The sequence below is a fragment of the Zychaea mexicana genome, assembly GCF_025766255.1.
Source record: "Zychaea mexicana strain RSA 1403 chromosome Unknown BDB00scaffold_94, whole genome shotgun sequence".
NCBI lineage: Eukaryota > Fungi > Mucoromycota > Mucoromycetes > Mucorales > Lichtheimiaceae > Zychaea > Zychaea mexicana.
The window spans coordinates 127,996-141,732 of NW_026516757.1; the positions used below are offsets into that span (position 1 = coordinate 127,996).

Below are 13,737 nucleotides of genomic sequence, written 5' to 3' on the forward strand. Positions count from 1 at the left end.
GCATGTTCTGCGAGTAGGACGTTATTTGTGTCACCCTTACTCCTTATGTATTGTTTTACTGCAAAACAAGCAGCACTCTTCTCATATCCAGACGCCACGCTAAAGTAGCCACTCACTCCAAATCCTCCACCTTACCTCCTTGAACTCTCCTCGTCATAAGGTATCGTTGCTTCTTCCTGCTCTTTTCCCTTCTTTTCCTTCCTTGAAGCAGTAACAACGTATGCATAACATGTCCAACTCGGAGTCTGCCAGCTCAAAAGCAAATTCGATCGGGTCCAGAAACATCAATAGTAACTTCCACGTCTCTGGATATCACTTCAAAGCAAATGTCACTTCCAGTTTCTCAAATGGCGAAAACGTTGACGTGCTTCATGGTTACCGGTAAATGTTGCGCTCAGAATTTTCTCTCGGAATGCAAATTGTAATTTTCGACGTTGAATAATTAAATGCTTAATCAACGATCAGGATAAAGAACAAAAACCCCGTCGTTGCACGCGTATCTGCAAACTCATTACGCCTCGAGCGCGAGTTCTATGTAATGAAAAAACTGTATCAATATACGGGAGGCGACTCGTTCATTGGTAAGACAGCGATTATACAGAAAAGATAATTTATGGTTAACGCTTCTTTTAGTACGACCGTTAGAATTTCTTCGTTTGCCAAGTGGCTTAAACGTCTCAATATACGCCAGCGAGCCGCATCAACATAGTGTCACGTCTTCAGAATCGCCAGAAGATGGTGACGATAGCACAAGCAATATCCGTGCTTGGATCGGACTAAATAGACAAAACAATACGCGGAGTCATGCAACCACAGCATCATCTTATGCAGCGACGAATGCAACGTACTACGATCTGGAGCGGTTTTTGAAATTCGGGATCAAGTGCCTGGAACCATTGGATTTTATCCATCGATATCGATGTATCCACGGTGAAATACGTATGGAAGCATTCCAGTGGGATGGGTCAGATAAAGGCAGCGTAAAGTTATGCAACTTTGGGTCGGGCTCGAAATCTTTGGAAAGCTATCTGACCTTGTCTGCCGATGGTTGGCGGAAAACGATGAACAATAAGGAGTTGGTCAAGGTTTTGCGCGGAGTCTTGATATACATGAGTCCGGAACAAACTGGCCGCACTACTTATCCACCTGATCATCGAACAGACATATACTCGCTTGGTGTCATGTTTTTTGTGTTGCTAACCGGAAGACGACCATTTGAAGGGAGTCCTTTGGAAACACTCAAAGGTATCCTCAGTCGAAAGCTTCCGCCCGTACACGAACTACAACGAGATGTTCCTGAAGTCATTTCCAGGATCATCGAAAAAATGACAAATAAGGTTAGTGCTTGCATGATATGACGTAATTTCTTTAATTTATGTCTCCCTGACACGCTAGCTTAGGCACCTGATGATCGATATACCAGTGCCCGTGGAGTCAGCTCCGACTTAAAGGAGTGTCTCAAGCGTTTAAAGGCAGCAAAACACCCCTCTACACAGGTAATGTTGCTAATCAGCGCCGTGTAGCATGGATATGTAGCATATAACTCATTATAGGTATGCTATAGTGGATAGAACCTTTTCCTTTGGCCCAAAAGGACATCGCTTCTGTATTTACATTGCCCAAAAGTATTTACGGTCGTCAAAGCGTCATAGCGGAGGTCACCGCTATCATTGGCCGATGCGCATTACTGCACAGGCCATTCAGGTTGCGCAATGGTACCGAATTCCGTGTGGACCCCCAATCTCTGGTCGAGCTTTCTTCAGAAACTGAAAGCAGCAGTGCAGCGGATTCTGGGCCCAAATCGGCACTAATTTTTACTGCAGGTCAAAGGCCTACTACCGTAAACGGAGCAACGGATAATTCAAGTATCGGCAGTCGGATTTTTACCAATAGCAGTAAGACGGGAACAGTTGTTGTTGGCCTCTACGGCCCCGGTGGCATTGGTAAGCTGGAAGAAAGTCATCAGTCAATGAAATGAAAGATTAAGTGCTTATGAAATGGTATGCAAAAAAGGTAAATCGACGATATATACAGCTGTCCAACCAGCGGCTCGACAAAATGGGTAAATGTTGCTATTGTTATGTCAATTATTCTGAGATAACCTCCATTAAAGCAATCATATTCCCATAGATATGTCGCCTCCACAAAATTTGATGCTCGTAACAAAACACCATACAGTGCAGTCACCCAAGCATTATCACAGATCTTTCAGCAAGTCCTCTCTGAAAATGAAGATGAAATCAGTGCATTTTACACTCATTTGAAATGCTCGCTCGGTGCACAGTTTTGCAACATACACGTCATGGTTGGCTTTGTACCTGAATTAAAGCCACTATTACAAGAACCGGATATCGAAGGAGAGGGTATCAATGTACCAGAAATGGTTCGGCTGGATAACATCGAAACTCAAGCCCGGTTCAGAAAAGTCTACGTGGAAGTATTCCGTGCAATCACAAGTTGGCGAACAGCAACGTTGGTAAGAGGAGTATATATTCCCTTTTAGCATTTCATACCTTTCAATTTCAAACTAATTTTGAATATAGTTCTTAGATGATTTACACCAGGCAGGTATGTGCATAGTATGATTGTATATGAGTGTCCTAGATCAACTGCACGAATATCTGTATTAACTTATTTTTTATTCTTATGGACAGATTCTCCGTCGCTCGAGTTAATAGAAGCCCTAGCCATGGCGCGCGTCAGGATATTAATATTCATTTCATACAGGGATCAAGAAATGACTCCCGAGCTATCTACGCTACTCAAACACTTGGCGGACATACACCTCATCAAAATCGAGCCCCTCGACAAGAACTCAATAGCCGATTTTATCTGCGAAGCCCTTCACCGCTCAAGCGAAACTGACAGAGCAGCGATTATGCCTCTGGCCAATGTGGTAGTCCGAAAAACTCAGTGTAACGCCTTTTATGCAGTGCAGCTTCTACGAACGCTCGAGCGGAAAAAACTCATATTTTTCAACTGGGAGAAAAATGAGTGGGACTACAACTTGCGCGACATCGAAGATGTCACCGTGTTCGACGACGGTGAAAACTCACAGCTCAATGTCTCGTTTATGGTGAAGAGGTTACGAGAACTACCACATGCAGCGCAAGACCTTTTGAAGTGGGCTTCATTTATCGGGGACACATTTTCTTGGGAAACTGTCAAGGCGCTGATGATATCCGCAGAAAAAGGCGCTGTAAAAAAAAGTGGTGCAGAATGCCCTTCGGTTACACAGTATCGCCAGCAACAACCCAAGGACGATGCTTGCAGCAGTAGCAGTAGCAGTAGCAGTAGCACTCTGACTAACGATTCTTCTATAAACAACACGTCGAATAACTCGAGCGGCAACACCGGTTTATTCAAACGACTTCAACGCTTCTACACAAGATCTCCACCAACTCCTTGTAGTCGCTCACCGACGGGATCAGACTACGACCCTATTAGTGGTCTGCAGGCTGTATTACAAGAAGGATACATTGTACCTATTAATGAGAGCGAATTCAAATGGAGTCATGACCGGATATCCCAGGCGGCGGCTGCATTGGCAGATCCGAACACATTGGATAATATACATCTAACTGTTGCACAGCACTTAATGGAAGGTATATCTTCAATAGACGTCACGTAACGTAGCCTTACTCGACATTCATAGAGTCTCACACTAGTATTATATTAGAAAAACTCGTTGACACATTTCTTGTGGCCGATCATTTGCTAAAGTGCATCGATCTGTTGATGTTGCAGGACGACAAGGAGCGATATCGGCAAATTTTTGTTGATTCGGCCACGAAGTGTCAAACTGCTGGTGCCCATGATATGGCATTTGCTTACTTTAATTCTGCGATACAGCTTAGTGATCCGAATCAAGAATGGAATGATATCAACTATAGCGGGACGCTTCTTCTCTACACAAATGCTGTTGCATTATCATGGGTAGTTGGTGCATACACACTTACTGAGCAATGGTTGGATATCATCTTCGCACAATCACGATGCCCCTTGGATCGAGTACCAGCTTATCGTGTTCAATCGAGGTATCTCTACAGTATACAGAAGACTGAACAGGCTCAAGATGCGCTACTACGGTGTTTGGACGAGCTGGGAAGAGAGAAAGCGCGATTAGATATCAGTGAAGCAGGTATTCTGCGGGAATACAGTCAAGCCGAAAGGCTGATACGGCAGTTTGGAGTCGATGGAATTCTCGCCATGAAGCCTTGCGAGAATTTGACTATTAAAGCCACTATGGGTGTTCTAGAAGAGCTGTAAGTATATGTGGTTCATGCATGTAGGAGGTGAAAACGTATCGCTAACTGGTTTTGTTGTTCAGACTCGTATCTTGTTTTTTTGGCGGGCAGATGTTGGAGCTATGTCACTGGGCCTGTCGCATACTTAATCTCACTGCTCTCTATGGTCCTACCAATGTTACAGGCTCAGGATGTATGGCCACTGGTATCGGATTCGCGAGTCTCTATCAGAAATATAAGTTTGCGGAGGTATTATAGCGAAAAGAAATCAATACTGGTATGCAATAATGTGCTCGCTTGCTCATACTGAGATTAGGAAGTCGGTAGCCTGGGCATCGCACTTGCCGATAAATACGGAAGCAACCAAGAAAAAGGACGTGCATACCACATATACGCAGCTTATGTACTTCAGTGGAAGTATCCTCTCAGTAAAGCGTACAAGTATTATCAAAATGCTTTAGATTTCTGCAGCTCTGCTGGTGACAATATGTACTACACCTTTAACCGGATTCATATATGCATTCTTATGTTTGGTCAAGGATATAATATGCAAGATGTTGCCCGGGAAAGTCAAGCAACATATGACGAAATCCTGATATATTCACCTACTGTCGAAACCAAGTTCTTTTCCTTGGCTATTCTACGCGCAGCAAAAGCACTCCAGGGCCAAACGTACATTAACACGCCAAACGTTTTTGACGGCGATGACGGCTTCAACGACTCCCACTTTGTTTCGGAGAGTTGCGAGCACTCCTACAGACCCAACATTATGTTAAATTGGTACGAATCTTACAAGATCGTACCACTGACACTCTATGGATATCTTGATTCTGCAATTGAAATTGGATACCGATCTATCGACACAATGTATGCTCATCCAAGTTATCGCCACACCCGCATGATGCTTTGTTTCTTCTCTTTGGCGCTTATTGAAAAGACACGTCAAGATCCAACAATCTACCAAAAATGTATCGAGCAAGTCAAGAGGAACCAAGAGTTGGTACACGAATGGGCTATTCACAGTCCAAACAATTATTCCATGTTCTGGACGTTTGTGGAAGCTGAACTTGCAGGGATTAGCGATGATTCTCCTGACATATCTAAAGCCGGAAGACTTTACGAAGAAGCAATAAATCTAGCAAGAAAAAATTCATGGTACTTTGACCTCTGCGTTATGCATGAGTATACCGGTGCCTTTTACAACCGCATCGGGCTCTACAATACTGCCTATGGATATATAAGAAAGGTAAAGTAGGAATATATATCGAATACTTTGAAAAAGATATATTGATTTTGTCTTTTATTAGGCAGTTGATCTGTATATGAAGCATGGTGCATACGGAAAAGGACGACACGTTAGCAACAAATTCTCTCAGCTTCTGTCCGATTTCGACGATGTTCGATCTGAAAGTCAAGAAGCAGAAATCCAAACTGATCCTCTACCGTACCATGGTGCTCAAGGATGGAGTCCCAGTGCATCATCAAACGGAAGTAGGGTAGCACTCAACGAGCCGTTAGCTTGTGAATTCATGACACCTGCTACACATGAGCAAACATTGTTGAATTTAGATATTGTTGGTATCAGTTTTTTTTCTTTCAATGACAATTTTGAGCTGGTGACCTCTATGATGTACATACTAATGTTTTCTCTTCATTTTTGATAGATCGATATGGCTTCAATTTTAAAGAGCTCACAGGTCCTAAGCTCTGAAATCCAGTTTAATGCGCTCTTGAGTTCGATGATGGGTAAGGACTGTTGTTTACGTTATCAGGATTGATACATCCCATGATGATTATCTGACTTTCCGCGTTGTATTGCATTGAATAGGAATAATCCTCGACGTTTCAGCAGCAGATTGCGTTGCTATTGTCATCAAAGACGATAAGTTTGGTGTGTGTGCGTACGGCACGCAGCAAGATAGTTCTACCACATACGATCCACCAAAGCCGCTATCAGAAGATGACGACCTAGTATCAAGTCGCATTATCAACCATACGATACATACCGGTGAAAGCACCTACGTAAACGATGTCCAAAAAGATACAAGGTTTGCCGTGGGACCATGGTTTGAGCGTGTCAAAAGAAAATCAGTTGTATGCATGCCAATCATTCACAAAGTAACCACTGTGGGTTGCTTATTTATTGAGGGTGTCGTTGGTATTTTCACCCAAAGGCATATTGCTGTTCTCAGTCTTTTGTGCCAACAGATGGGTATTTCAATCACGAATGCCTTTCTATTCAAGTCTGTGCAGCGAGCTACTATGACGAATATGAGGTTTGTGCATAAATGGTTTGTATTGCCACCACAAAAGTTCATGTAGCAGTAACAATTTGTTTTCTAGAATGATTGAGAAGCAAAAACAAGCACTTGAAGAGGCTCGACGGAGCAAAGAAGCTGCCGATAAAGCAATGCGGTTACGTGAAATCTTTTTGGCAAATATGAGCCATGAGATACGTACTCCTTTTTCGGGCTTTTACGGAATGATCTCATTGTTGGCCGATACAAAGTAAGTACTACCAACCAGAGCTATAAAGTGTGCTACAAAATATCATCAAAATTTAAACAGGTGCATCACTTTAGTCTGGATATTGAGCAACGAGACCTCGTCCAAACTGCCAAAGAGTCATGTGAGATGCTTCTACAGCTTATTGACGATCTGCTGAATTTTTCAAAACTACAAGCTGGCAAAGTCTCGTTGGATTTGTCACCTATTGTGATTGACGATCTGCTGGCAGACGTCATCGAAATGTTGATTGCCTTGGCCATTCGAAAGAGCATCAATATCAGTTATAGTGTTGAACCAGATGTACCTGCTGTCATTATGGCTGATGGCAACCGTATACGACAGTAAGTTAAACTATCAAGATTTGGCGTATAATAAATGGAATTTGTATGCTCAACCTGTTAATTATGTTACAGGGTCATAATCAATCTTTTGGGCAACGCATTAAAATTCACCCACGATGGAGAAGTCAAAATACGGTGCTCTATGGACAAAAAGAATTTATCTACGGATGGTAAAATATCATTACTTTTCGAAGTAGTTGACTCTGGTATTGGGATAAGCGAAGAGCAACGCAAGGTACTTTTTGTGCCGTTCTCGCAGGTGGATGGTAGTACAACGTAAGTCATTTCGAATATCAATATTTGTTGTCGACATCGTAAGGTCCTAAAATTTTATGCATCCATTAGCCGTAACTATGGTGGCACTGGACTCGGATTATCAATCTGCTTGCAATTGGTTTCTTTGATGTCTGGTAAAATTGACGTGAAGAGCGAGCCAAACAAGGGTTCGAATTTCTTCTTCAACATTACGACATCTCGTGTACATGAGCAGGCCAACAAACGCGAAGATGTGATTGCAGACTTATTAAAAAAGTTGAATGGTGCTCGAGTCCTTGTTGCTGCGACCCACGAATCTACTGCATCGATGATACGCCAACTTCTGCCCGGAATAGCTGTAGACGGAGCGCATACTCCTGGTGATTTCATCCATCGGCAGGCCACCAACTACCACGTTGTCCTCGTTGGCCTTTGGTTGACGAGCGATCCAGAACTCCAAGTATGGACAACCCACCTTAAGCAGTTTTTACAAAGTGCTCGCTGTGTAGTTGTGATGCATTATCCTAGTGTCGCGAACAGCGACGTGCTATGCACAAACAATCTTCCAACAACCGGCATTACAGACGACGAGCGACTCAGTCAAAATGGTCGCAGTGATTTATCAAGCAGTACCCTCAGGGTAAATGCAGGGAACGTAAGCCTTCCTCCGATGAAGCTACGCTCGGTTGTTCGTATATCTGTTCCTCTTCGACGCATAAATTTACTACAAGCTCTTGTCGACATGATTCAGCAAACGAGCGACGATGCCGCTATCATTAAAAAAACGCTCAAAACACCGTCAACGCCACGCCCTTCAATATCAACCAAGACAATAGGAAGTAGAAAGAAGGCTTCCCAAGATACTATTTCTCCTGAAGAGCAAGCTCTATACAGTACACAGACGCTACTTATTGCAGAAGGTATTCTGGGGCTCTTAACGTAGCATACATACAAGCAATGCTAAACTATGGTTTGATATGATTTCATGTAGATAATCCTGTTGCTCAAAAGCTTTTGTACAAACAGCTCACGCGTTTGGGTTTTAAGGTTGTTTGTGCTAATAACGGGTTAGAAGCTGTGGAGGCATGGCAAAATAATCCTCCTGGATACTTTTCGCTCGCAATGCTCGATTATCATATGCCACAGGTTGAGAATCACCCTTTCTTTCTTTTGAAATCCATCCTTTTTGTTTCGAGTACGCTTCCAAACAATTGAGCTGATATCCTGTTTACTGTTGCTAAATAGTGTGATGGAGTAGAGGCCACAGGAAGGATTCGAAAACTCGAAAAAAACAAGGGTAGAAATGATCACTTTCCTATAGTTGCGCTGACAGCCGATATACAGGAATCTACTCGACAAACATGCTTGGCAGTAGGGATGGATGGGTAAGCTGCTAGAACCGTAAATATATCCTGCACGTACAAGTCCTTCTTACATTAAGTTATCTATTATCGTAGGTACCTTACGAAACCTGTAAGCAAAAAGTTGTTGATAGACACGTTACGCAACTATTGCTTTAAGAGCAAAACATCAAATGATAATAGCCTTGATTGTAAAACAATGGTAGTCGACGATTAACTCCAAAACAAAATTAGTTAATTACTTTATATAATGACAACGTTTGTGTGATGCATTTTTTTTTATCTGTTATGCAATAATATTTATATAATGTGCAAGAAGGCTATTTTCATTTAAGCGGTAGCACATCCGAAAGATACAAATTAACGTTTGTTGTCGTTTGTAGCCTTTCGAACACATTAAACAACCTTCCCAAGACCCTGTAAGGTTTCAAAGGGCCCAAACGGTAATCTGAGATTTGGGATGGAAGCATGCGGATATGTGTCAACGCGCTCGTGTTAATATGGACAGCACAACAAACTATCGATTATAGTGGCGAGCTTGTTTACGCAAATGATGTCCTTTGTTTGGCTTGCATTATGGCACTGATCCACCCGTCATTGCTTAAGCCATCTGCAGCTTTACATTTTCAAGAAAGCGTTACTTACATGGGAGCACGGAAGTTATTTATACTCATGTTATAGTCGGTTCATCGTCTACACTATAGAATTAGGGCGATAACGAGAAGCTGACACTGGAGCATCACTACGTAAATATCAGACCTGGATCTTTCAACTTCCAGACCTCGGCATATTCCGTTGTAAATTATTTTTTTTGGGAAGCTTTGACAGCACTTTGTATGGATCCATGTTTTGCGTGTTTTATAATTGCTGTACAAAGTTAATGCAGGGGCTTCTACCAGGCTGATGCAGTTAACGTGTGGAAACACAATGATGGCGTAAGCATTCGTCATGAATAGTAGACAAGCAGCGGGCCTTCTTTGAACCGCCCAATCGGAAGTTGCTTAAAATAATTTATCCGGAATAGTTTATGAGATATATATAGCGGCATTTTTGCTGCAAATCATTTCAGAAATTATTTACGTTTCACGATGGATTCAATCAAATATCTACAACACAAGCCTTTCCTCGCATTTTTCACGGTAAGAGAAAAATAACTCGTACAAGAGCAAACCATTTTTCAAATATAAACTCACACCTTATCCTTCACGCTTTAGGGCCTCCTGGATTCGCGTCATTTTAAAGAGCCTAGCGCCGTCGAGCCAATCAAGGTCCTTGAGGTTGGTTGTGGGTAAGCATGAAAACGATAATAGCTATGCTTTACAGCTTATAATTATGCAACGCTCATTTTTGAAATATACAAAGTCCGGGTCATTTTTCTGCTTTGCTGAAGGAACAATATCAAGATCGTATTGATGTCACTGCGATCGACCCATCGGAAGAGGATATCCAGCTATGCGCCGACCATAAAGCGAATGTCAAATATATGGCAACCACGGTTCTTGACATGGACCTTGAGCAATACCGCGAATCTTTCGATGTGATTCTATTTTCCAAGTCGCTTCATCACTGCGATCCATTAGATGGGGTAATAGAGAGAGGCGACAACAAGTTGCTGGTGTTTTATTCATGAAAAAAGAGTCATGAGATCATTTTACTAACATGTACTCGGATGCACTTCGGTGCTTGCCCGTAGACAATTGATCAAGTTCACCGCTTCCTCAAGAAAAAGGGTGTCGTTGTTGCTGAAGAGTTTGACCGCAGTGCAATCACCGAAGAGAGTGCGCGGTGGTATTTCGACCGTGTTGATCTCTTGATGAGTGGCAATCACCTTGTGGCACCTACCAACAAGAGCGAGAATATGCAGAAAAAATGGCATGCCATGATGGATCCCACGATGGGCTCTCCACTGGAACGTTGGCAAGCTTATTTCTCGCACCACCACCATCATCATCATCATCATCACGGCCACGGCCACGGCCACGGCGATGCCCATAGTGACGATCACCACCATCACCAACAGGAGGGACACTATAAGCATGGTTTACAGGGCGAAGATTTGTCAACTGCCAAAGCTATTAATGCATCTCTCAAAAGAGCCTTTGGCACAGAAGTCAAGGTTGTCAGCAACAATCCATTTCTCCATGGAATGATTGTGTTTCAAGGGTAAGTGTCTTCTTCCCATCACTGCCGTTCCACCTTCATGTAGCCAGTAATCCACTGTTTACTAAACTACTGTATTACTAGATTGGAGGACTCGTCGGTGGGAAGGGCTGTCTTGGAAACGTTTATGACCCAGGAAATAACTGCCATCAAGGAAGGAAAACTCAAGGGCGTCGGTGTCAATTTCATCGCAGAAAAGCAAGACTGAATAGGATGTTTTTACGGTCCAATAAAACACCTGATAATACCATAATGTGGAAATGCTTTGTTAACGCCTTTTGATATATCAATTTTCATTCGACCTAGTATGTCTCAAACGAATTACCTCTGCAATCCGTTGCTGTACCACAAAAATATTTGCATTGGTTATATTCCAGCTCAGGGCCTCTAGATCAAGTGCAACGTGTTAGAATCTATACGCATCCAATCAGCGATCGCCTCGTTGCTTGGAGCGTTTAAAATAAGACTTGACCCTTTACCTTATTAGATTAATTGCTTTCTTTTTCACCTCCTCTTACTCGTCTACCATGGTATGCACATCGTATGAATTTGGATAAAACAGAGAGCGTACTAAATCAAAACTTTTTTTAAATATAGGCAACTGCACCTACTATCCGCAAGAAGAACGCTGTTTACCAGAATAATGTCAACAAGCGTGGTCATGTCAAGTCATCACTCGTGGTATGCATCGATTGCGAGAAAGACGGGAATAGTCTTTTTAATGGCATAGCTACTCTATTACTAACAGTTGATTCTTCTCATTTTCAAATGACAGAAAGAAGAAAAAGGGTTTAAGTTTCCAGTGAGCTATTGGGTACTTGGTGTTTTGGCATTTGCTCTACTTGGAGGAGGTAAAGTGTCATTTTTGCTTTAATGCACTCACAAATAATTTTCAAGTAAACGATGTAATCTGATCGTTTAATATCTTACTTTACGTGTATAGCTATTCTACAAGTGATTGACCTTTTCTTGTAAAAGGAAAAAGAACGACAATCGACTCCTCTCCCCCACCACAACAATCCAACGATTTTTACAGCCTGACCCATGGCCACAATACCTTTGAAATCTCTATCATCATGTACATATCCGAATTTAACATTTTACTATTCTTTTGATTGCAAAAACCGACAAAATGAAGGAATAGGAGCGGGTACTTGTTGCTATCTAGCCGTTGTAGGCTTCCTCAATAGTGCGAACGAAATCGGAAATTGTGTGGCCGCCTTCGCATTGCTGCTTGAGGGAGAGGAAAGGACGGCTGTTAATAAAGATGCAAGAATGGTAGTGAGGCTTTACTTTGCAAGGAAAGAGAATTTACGAACCTTCCATACTTCATCGTGAATACAGCGTAATTTGTTATCAATGAAGATTGTGCAACTTTTTCTATTCAATTTTTGATATTACGCAAAGCACACAGTACTGTTAAATTCAGGTTTTTTCTATGCACAGAAGTGTGTCCAGCATTACTTACTCCACATTCAAGCTTTGTGTTCGCTCAACTGATTTTGCTAACAGCTCGACCCCGACTGAGTTAGTAGTACATGTCTGTACTGGTTCATAATCTTTTCCAACCCGTTTTGCTACATAACATACAGGTAATGAGAGAGCCAGTTTTTGACTTTGTACAATTGTATGTGATGTATACAAGACATCTATCACTTGATAACGTACCACATTCCTCTGCCAGCAGGCTGTCATCTTCTCCAATATCCGCATATTTTTCATTCAAGCAAAGCGTGAATCCATGAAACCAGTCATCAATATCAGGATATATGTTCTTGAAGCACAACTCCTGCATGTTTCCGAGACACTCGGTTGGTCCGTGCTTACTTATAGCCACATTATAGCGTGATATATATATGTTAATGGATACTCGCATTTAATCTGAAGGATAAATCTACGTTACATACCATTCAAATCCAAGAGACTCGGAGCTATTTGGTCTGGCAATGTAGTTGACATCAAGAGATACAGGGACCTTTACTTGCTTCACTATCAAGATAACCACGCCCCCAAAAAAAAATAAGAAATAAAAAATAAACTAAACTGCTCTATATCTCAACTTCATTCAAGAAAACATAACCGAAGTATGCTCATAGGGTATGTATTATGCTACTTACAAACTTTGGAGATTACTTCTTCACAATCGACTTTATCGGGGCACTTGGACATTACGAACAACTCAATCGGAACAGCTGATTGCAAAGGGCGCCAATCAGTTGTGCGATCGCTTATTATATGTCGTGTCCAAGTCATGAAAGTGATGCCCATAACAATGAGCGCCACGACCATCAAGCCACAACGCTGCTGCATAGTATCTTTTAGGTAGAGCGATAGTGATAGCAAAAGAAGTGGAAAAGCAGTGCCAGAGATAGGCTGGCAAACATCTCCGCTCTCACAAATTTCATGCACTAGATTATGAACTCATGGCACACACCAATCATTACACATAATCTTTATTTTTTGCTTGTATGTACAAGTAAAAGGAGTGCAAAACCTTTACTTCGTTTTCTGAAATAAGTGCGAGCGTTAGATATGATTTTAAAATTTCAGCAATGGAATGGTGCATATCATTGCGCGGATAATCAAACCATCAGGATAGGCCTGTCTGCAGACGCATATGTTAAGTAGTGGACGATCGCATGCCGAAAATTCGATTGCTAGATTAGCAGTACCAGTCGTAGCGATGTTCAGCGTAATAGTAAATAATAGATCAGCGCTGAAGCATTGATCAGGTGTATTGTTCAACGTATCATATATATATACAAGTTCATGCAGTCCGTAGTTCCTATCGTTCAATCGCTCTTCGTTATAATATGATCTCCTTCTATTTTTCAAATCAGTAACACTGTCTGGCACACACCATTC

The 13,737-nt window shown here is 42.0% G+C and overlaps 3 protein-coding genes across 3 annotated transcripts; 2 read left to right on the forward strand and 1 right to left on the reverse strand.

Moving 5' to 3' along the window:
- Positions 1 to 341: 341 nt before the first annotated feature.
- Positions 342 to 9,047, forward strand: BDB00DRAFT_637091 (uncharacterized protein). Its single transcript, XM_053118117.1, has 22 exons — positions 342 to 381; positions 466 to 581; positions 634 to 1,337; positions 1,401 to 1,496; positions 1,565 to 1,943; positions 2,014 to 2,062; positions 2,131 to 2,476; positions 2,544 to 2,568; positions 2,655 to 3,605; positions 3,680 to 4,265; positions 4,331 to 4,496; positions 4,564 to 5,493; positions 5,555 to 5,821; positions 5,912 to 5,993; positions 6,076 to 6,523; positions 6,591 to 6,755; positions 6,830 to 7,096; positions 7,169 to 7,372; positions 7,442 to 8,271; positions 8,343 to 8,497; positions 8,597 to 8,736; positions 8,809 to 9,047. The coding sequence occupies exons 2-22, from the start codon at positions 539 to 541 to the stop codon at positions 8,927 to 8,929; spliced, it is 6,954 nt and encodes a 2,317-aa protein (XP_052975446.1). The 5' UTR covers positions 342 to 381; positions 466 to 538; the 3' UTR covers positions 8,930 to 9,047.
- A 753-nt stretch (positions 9,048 to 9,800) lies between these two features.
- On the forward strand, positions 9,801 to 11,847 carry BDB00DRAFT_876730 (S-adenosyl-L-methionine-dependent methyltransferase; the record flags this gene model as incomplete). The annotated part of the gene is made up of 8 exons (XM_053127517.1): positions 9,801 to 9,851; positions 9,927 to 10,000; positions 10,075 to 10,297; positions 10,406 to 10,875; positions 10,957 to 11,050; positions 11,470 to 11,553; positions 11,648 to 11,723; positions 11,816 to 11,847. 8 exons carry the CDS (start codon positions 9,801 to 9,803, stop codon positions 11,845 to 11,847), a joined length of 1,104 nt encoding a protein of 367 aa, XP_052975447.1.
- Positions 11,848 to 12,189: 342 nt separating this feature from the next.
- Positions 12,190 to 13,246, reverse strand: BDB00DRAFT_845030 (uncharacterized protein). Its single transcript, XM_053125040.1, has 3 exons — positions 12,990 to 13,246; positions 12,780 to 12,861; positions 12,190 to 12,698 (listed from the first exon to the last, which is right to left on the reverse strand). Exons 1-3 carry the CDS (start codon positions 13,180 to 13,182, stop codon positions 12,425 to 12,427), a joined length of 549 nt encoding a protein of 182 aa, XP_052975448.1. The 5' UTR covers positions 13,183 to 13,246; the 3' UTR covers positions 12,190 to 12,424.
- Positions 13,247 to 13,737: the final 491 nt, after the last annotated feature.